The 7,779-nt window shown below is 43.1% G+C and overlaps 1 protein-coding gene across 1 annotated transcript; it reads left to right on the top strand.

Annotated features, from left to right (window-relative positions):
• Window positions 1-1,768: 1,768 nt before the first annotated feature.
• On the top strand, window positions 1,769-7,759 carry LOC310683175 (alpha-1-antiproteinase 2-like; the record flags this gene model as incomplete). Its single annotated transcript, XM_083452823.1, has 4 exons — window positions 1,769-2,168; window positions 4,462-4,732; window positions 6,702-6,849; window positions 7,568-7,759. 4 exons carry the CDS (start codon window positions 1,769-1,771, stop codon window positions 7,757-7,759), a joined length of 1,011 nt encoding a protein of 336 aa, XP_083308949.1.
• Between the last annotated feature and the right edge of the window lie 20 nt (window positions 7,760-7,779).

The raw sequence follows: 7,779 nt of genomic DNA, 5'->3' as shown, positions 1-7,779 counted from the left end.
ATATTCTCCATATATATGTGCAGAGAAGCTGGTAACCTAACCTGTGGGCTGCATGAGATAACTGTTAGGTGGATTTGTAGCTGGTTGACTGACCAAACACAAAGAATGCTCACTAACAGCTCCTTACCATCCAGGAAAAAAAGGGACAAGTGGGGTCTGCAGGGTTCTGTCCCCAGCTTGTTGTTGAGGGGATGCTAATTAAATTTGCAAATGACACCAAACTGGGAGGGGGAGCTAATGCTGCAGAATACAGAATCGGGATTCAAAATGAACAGATTAGAGAACTGGGCTCAACCACGGGGAGGTTCTACACTTAGGTAGGAAGAACCAGCTGCACAAATATGAGATGGTGGACGCCTGGATTACTAGTAGTCCAGGTGAAAAGGATCTAAGGGTCTTAGTAAACCACAAGCCTAGCATGAGTCAACGGTGTGATGCAGCAGCAAAAAAGCCAAATGCTATTCTAGGCTAGTCCCAGCAATGAGATAGGATCCACCATTGAACGGACTCCCATAGGTCAATCATCATAAAGAATGCCATCTGGAAAGCAAACACCTCAAGAGAGTTTGCTATGTTCAGACATAATACTAATCCATGGCTTGTTTGGGTGGATGTTATGTTTGATGCGCCTCGTACCGATGTATCCAGACACCACGGCTTCTTTCTTCAGAACTTTCTTTGCTTTTCTATTTTCTTGTCTCATGTGTCTGTAGGTCGGCAATTGTATGGAGCTTGGGGTAGTGGCAAACAAAGCATGGTTAAACATGGCTGGGGAGTTCAGGCACGATGCCAAACAACAGTTAAAGCAAGTCCTGGTCTGTAAGGCAATCAGTCTGTGGTTTGCTGCCCAAAACAAACCATGGTTAGTCTTCACTAGGTTCAGACATTCAAACAAACCACATTCTGGCTCAACAAACCACAGATTGGCTTTATATGCAAACCAGGCAATGACTATATTATTGCGCGTGTAGGTCCCCAGGCCACCCCTCAAATAACTTCACACATAACACGTAATTTAGTTTTGGTTTTTGGGCACTATTTTGGCTACAACTTTATTAAAATACAAAATCAGTGAGTGGTTGTTTAGACATTGGTTATGACTATCTGTCCCCCCGCCTGGGACAGAACTGGCATCCCGAGGTCTGATCGGTAGCCAGTAGAAGAGAAAGTCAAACTGGGGGGTCACCTGAGCTAAGCGTTGGACCCACGCCACTCTCCCCAGCAGCTCCCCGAAAGCTTGCCGGCCCGGTCCTATGACAAGGATTCCCATGACAGGGATTGGGCGGCCCTGGTCCCATGACAGGGATTGGACGAAATCATGGCAAGCCCCAGGATTCCTTTAACGGAATTCCCTTCTATGATCCCACCCACCCAATTTGCAACATATAATTTGCCCCAGCAACCCGGTTATCCAATCACAAATGCCAGGCAATAACTATTAACCAGCCTGGCAACAAGAGGCCTGGCCCGGTGGCCCACACCGCAACACGTGCTCTCATTTATTGGAGAACACGCTTTGTCACTGGATCTAGTAACGGAAATGTCATTCTTTACAGGTTACTTTCAGAGGAACACAATGCCTCATTTCAATCTGTATTTGATTTTTGCTGGACTTTTAGCTGTTGCTAACTGTCAGACCAGTCAACCAGGCAATTTACCCTACGAGAAGATAGCCCCAGGGAATTCTGAGTTTGCCTTTAAATTCTACCGCCAGGTTGCTCCAGAGGCTCATAAGAAAAACATTTTAGTTTCTCCTGCACTCATTTCCATGCCCTTTGCTTTGCTGGTGCTGGCAGCCAAATCTACCACTCGGAGTCAGCTTTTGTCAGGACTTTGCTTTAACCAGACAGATATCAGCGAGCAGGAAATTCATAGAGGTTTCCGTCATCTTATCCAGAAGCTAAACAGTACTGAGGCCGAAATCCAACGGAGCATTGGGAATACCCTTTTCCCAAATAAGAAATTTAAGCTGCGGGAAAAGTTCTTGAATGATGCCAAATATTTTTATCAGGCTGATGTTCTTCCTACTGACTTCGAGAATGCTACAGAAGCCGAGAACCAAATCAATAACTACATAAAGGAGAAAACTCATGGAAAAATAACTGATATTGTCAAGGATCTTGATACAAGAGCTATATTGGTTATTATAAGTTTTCTTTACATGAGAGGTAAGTCAGATGGAGTTTATTTTATTATTATTGCAGGGTGTTGTAACTAACTTAAAATGTCCACTGCTTAAGCACTAGTGCTAGATACTGCTCAATCTGTTGTATCTGTTGCAGGAGAGCCAACTTGAATAAAATACTGGGGGCCCCAGGTAAGTCTTGCCCCACCAAATTGATCACATGACAGAGCACATGCACACCATTTGAATGGCAGTATCTATCAACTTGAGGGGGGGGGGGAAGGGAAGGAAAAATGACCTTCTCCAATGGTATTGCTCTGCTGGTAATAACTAACATTCAACATTATCACTCTTTCTCCTTGTAATGAGATGGGTTCATTTGGGAAGAAGAGCTACAGAAACTGCGTTCAGCATAGCAAATAGTCTCCCGCCACCCCGGAGCTTTCCCTATTGGGTCAGAATAAGGCAAATACCATGGGTTTCCTCTGTATTCAGATGAATACTGAACCAAACCATGAGGGCAGACAGATTTGGGCCTTGTCAGACTAGAAGCAGGATGCATACAAGGTGGGATAATTCAAAGCAGGGCCCCTGAAGCACTCTGTAGTGCTTTGCAGATTCGGCTCTTTTCTTTTTTTTAAAAAAAAGCTTCTTGCGAGCATCAGCTAAAAAGTTGAAATATACTCAGAGTCGAGTGTGGATTTCATGCTCTTTATTCAGCTCATAGTAGCAAGGAATGAAAGTTCCCCCACAATATCTGCTTTATATACATTATTTAAACAATGGGTCGCACGTGATTGGCTAATTCCAGGATTCTCCTTTAGGCCAAGGTTGCAGATTCACTTCCACCTGGAGCTGGATTGGGTGGCTCCTGCGGACCAATCATACTGCTGCATTGTTCTAGGACCAATCAGACTGCTGCATTCTGAATCCTATTGTTCTAGGACCAATCAGACTGCTGCATTCTGAATCCTATTGTTCTAGGACCAATCAGACTGCTGCATTTTGGATCCTATTGTTCTAGGACCAGTCAGACTGCTGCATGTTGGATCCTATTCAACTCAGTACATAACAAAAGTGTATTCTCTTAACTTCCTGCGTACATAATTATTCCTGGGTTAAATGATGGGGGAAGGGAAAGCAAAAGGTGAGGGAAGAAAGAGCTCTATTGTGATTGGGGCAAAAAAATGGTACCTCGGGTTACATACGCTTCAGGTTACATACGCTTCAGGTTACAGACTCCGCTAACCCGAAATAGTACCTCAGGTTAAGAACTTTGCTTCAGGATGAGAACAGAAATTGTGCTCCGGCGGCACAGCAGCAGCAGGAGGCCCCATTAGCTAAAGTGGTGCTTCAGGTTAAGAACAGTTTCAGGTTAAGAATGGACCTCCGGAACGAATTAAGTACTTAATCCGAGGTACCACTGTAGTTTTAACTGGAAAGCAGATCCCTTTTAGTTGTCCCTCCATGTCTTATTTAAAGTGTGCAGCACAAAGGACCCTGGCCCTGTTTGTTCACAATTTGGCAGGTTTCTGATCAAATGGCAGCGCTCTCATACTTGCAAAGGTCAGACCCAAAAAGCACATGGGGATATTTAAGTGACTCATTTTTTTTGCCCACCTCAGAATTGTAACATCAGCCTTTGCTTGAAATAACACATCTGTCCTTTTGAAATTTGAAATAACACAGCATCTGTCCTTTTGAAATTTGAAATAACACAGCATCTGTCCTTTTGAAATTTTGCATGTGATCTTGCCTGCAAATTCCCTTCAATTCCCTACCACTACCATCATAAGAAAGTTAATGGGAATTAGTTGCAACTTTGTAGACTTTATCAACGTTAGAGAGGCTGTTATGCCTACAAATTCCATCAAGTTCTAGCAAAAGGGGGGGGGGAGTTACAATCACTGTTGCTCTTCAGATAATGAAGGGGAGGTGGACTAAGCAGATAGACTGACAGCTGAATCAAGCAGGTTACAATGAGCCTCAGACTGAGGTGAAGCATTGAACTGAGGTCCAAATATCATCTTGAAGGTAGTGCATGTTTCTTGATGGAGCATCAAGAAGAAATATTTCACACTGTAAGCCAATTAAATGAGGAAAAACAACCAGGAACCATCAGTTCCCAGACTTTTAGGGCAGCTGGAGTGGAAGCAAGATCTCCTAGCAGAACTCTGCAGACTCACTGTCTCTGGAAGCCTAGCGAGATGATGATGATGATAATAATAATAATAATAATAATAATAATAATAATAATAATAATTTATTTATACCCCACCCATCCAAACCAGATCTTATGGGAATGGCCTGTACCCTCTTGTTTTTGTCCTCATTAGATTATTGGGAAAGTCCTTTTAATAGTCAGAAAACTCGAGAAGAAGACTTCTTCGTGGATGAGCAAACAACAGTGAAAGTTCCCATGATGATCAAAGACAGCACTTTTAAGACGTACTATGATGAAAGTCTGTCCTGTGAGGTGGTGCAGCTCCCTTACAAAAGCGGTGCCATAGCATTCTTCATTCTGCCTGATCAAGGGAAACTGAAGCAAGTGGAAGATGGTCTGAACAGAGACATCTTGCTAAAATGGATGAAATCAGTGAGGCAACAGTAAGTCTGTGCGCTCTAGCAGACAAATCACCACACCTTTAAAGGGGGCATTACACCTGGAACAAGCAGGACTTTGATAGCCATTCCTGCTCACTGGGTGAACAGTCCCAGGGAGGAAGAGCTCACCCACCACAACCTAAATAACTAGAACTTATCATCAAGACTTCCATGCTCCGGCGGCACGGCAGCAGCTGGAGGCCCCATTAGCTAATGTGGTGCTTCAGGTTAAGAACAGTTTTAGGTTAAGAACGGACCTGCAGAACAAATTAAGTATGTAACCAGAGGTACAACTGTATTTAATAAGCACATCATAACAAATTACAATGTATTTAACATTTAAAATATTAGATTTAGCAAGCATTAAAACCGTGTGTGTGTGTGTGTGTGTGTGTGTGTGTGTGTGTACTAACCTTAGGCTGGTTATATAAATATATATTCAATAGGCACAAATGAGGTTCTAATGGAGTTTAATATTCAAAGTTCTCATTGAGTACAGGTGTTACCATCTGCTAGTACTGCTTGAAAACAAACCCAAAGATGTCATGTACAGCGGACGCAAATAGTGCACACGCCTGGTATAAGTAGGAAGACACACTAGGACCACAACTTTATTAACATTTAAGAGAGGACACCTGCCATGAACATTGAATTACAATGGGGGGGGGGGCTAATGAGGCCACCTAGTGACCTCCTCCCTCCCTCTTGTGGTGGATCATCTTAAGCTTCAGTTCAGAGACTGAAAAGTAGCTACTTGGCCAATTATTAATCTTCACTACCAACCTTAAAGTTCTCTAATCCCAAAGTCTCATCTCCCCTGAATTGTCTATGATAGTCCTTTTCACCTTCTTGGCACCTCTTCATTACCCAGACTGCCCCGTTAGCTGCAATCAGTTATTCATGGGAAGGACCATAGCTGAGTCACAGAACACATGCCTTGCATGCAGAAAGCCTCAGGCCTCATCTCAAGGCAGGGCTGGATTTCATGGCCATTGTCTGAAATCTATGAGAACAGCAACCAGTCATGGTAGACCAGGAATGGCCCATCCTGTTTCAATGCCTGAGGCAAAATGGGAAGGTGCTTTCCCACAGCTGTCTTGACACCAAAACCCACCCCCACCCTCTGCGAAACCTTCCTTATCTGGGTTCTAGTTAGCTCTCAAAAGATCTTGGCGAAAGCTGCTGACACTGCTTCCATCTCTTCTCCGTCGGTGGCAGGGTGGGTACAGCGCCCACAAGGGGACCACCTCTTGGGTGCCACTGCCCAATGCAGATGCTTCAGCCCATTGCATGGGCAGGCTGGCCCTGTCGTCAACAATACTAGGCTAGGAGGGTCAATGGTCTAAATCAAAAGAAGAGTCCTATATTTTTATCCCTGATTCGTCCCTTAGTAAACACTGCAAAGTAAATAAATTCACCCATGGATTGGCAGTGAAACCAAAAGAAAACCTGCCCTGAAATAAAACTCAGGGGAGTGGTCTACATTTCTATGCAGCCTGTTTGTGATAATCTAAGCCTGTACTGCATTCTGGATCGGTGGGCTGGTTCAAGCAAACAGCAACTGTGTATTGAGGCTGTAGATGGGCTGTTTGTCTCCTTTGGCACCACATAGGGAGAATTGCTCCCACTACCACCACTGATGCACTTAGCATCTGAGAGAAGGAACAGTAGTCACACACAAAATGTTATATCCAGCAGAGGCCTATGTGTGCTTAAATCCACCATATTGACTCCATTCCTCTGACTGAAACATAATAAAAGTTGGGGGAAATGTTTAATCCAAAAGGAAACACACATTTTTAATTTAAAGCTGTATGAATATTAGGTAGCATTTTTACACTGTTGTGCTTATTTTTACAACTTTAGTCTTGACATTTTTTATCTAGCCAAACTGTAAAGTGTCTACAAATTGTGTCATCTAAACATTTTCTAAGAGTGAAATCTTAATAGCCTCTGATTCTACTTTCAATAGGAGAATAGAACTTCACCTTCCAAAGTTAATGATTCGTGGACGCTATGATCTTACAGAGATACTAAGTAGAATGGGTATAACTGAATTATTCACAGACCAAGCAGACCTCTCTGGAATTACTGGGAAGCCTGAGGTGAAGGTTACTAAGGTAGGTTTATCAAAATTCAACATAGTGTAAGAATTGAACGTAAGACTCCACATTGATATGTTGCTTTCTGGGTCAGATATATATTTGAGGGTTCAGATAAAGTTGAGGTTTAGAGTACTTGAATGTGGCACCACACATGGAGATCGTTCCCTTGTAAGCAAAATTCATGTGCACAGTGTCTTCTACATGAAAACAAATACAACTTAAGATACACTTGTGCAATTTTTCACGTGTGGAAGAGTGCTCACATTTCCTTCCATCCAGAATTCATCTCAATAGATGAAAAAATCATGTGTGAAGCAAGTCTAAGATATGATCTCTAATAAGGCAAGGCTGTCCAGGCACCCTGCTCCTCAGGCTTCTATACAATACCCACAACTCTTTAAAATGCTGCGCTGACTCTGTGTTGGGAGCAGCATAGGGCTCATTGGTGTCATGGGACACAGACCATTGGAATCACACATCATTAAGGATCATTTTGGAGAGGAGAGATCATAAGGAATCCTTCCCAGTTTCTTCCTCCAGGATAACAGGTGGAATATGACACTTTACACACACACACATGATTGGTTGGGAGGGTGAGATCAAGAGATCACGAGAGTAAGAAGTGACAAAGTCGACAAAGACTTTCAATGGATTCCTCTGAAGGAGCAGGAGTCTCTCATATACTTAACTCTGGGTCAATGTCTGTACTAATGTTTGTTTGCTTTCTTTACAGGCTATTCACCAAGCTTATTTAAATGTCCATGAGAATGGTACTGAAGCTGCAGCTGTCACTTTTATTGATATTGGACCTACGTCCCTCCCACCTGAAATGAAACTAAATTACCCGTTCATGTTCTTAATTATGGACCAGCCTACTGAGGCCATCTTATTCTTGGGGAAAGTTGCAGATCCCACAAAGAACTAAGAAGTCACCTAGTGCTCTTC

The sequence above is a fragment of the Podarcis tiliguerta genome (assembly GCF_965153285.1).
Source record: "Podarcis tiliguerta genome assembly, chromosome: 1".
NCBI lineage: Eukaryota > Metazoa > Chordata > Lepidosauria > Squamata > Lacertidae > Podarcis > Podarcis tiliguerta.
The sequence above is the reverse complement of the archived record's forward strand: the minus strand, read 5'-3'. Positions and strand labels throughout refer to the sequence as shown.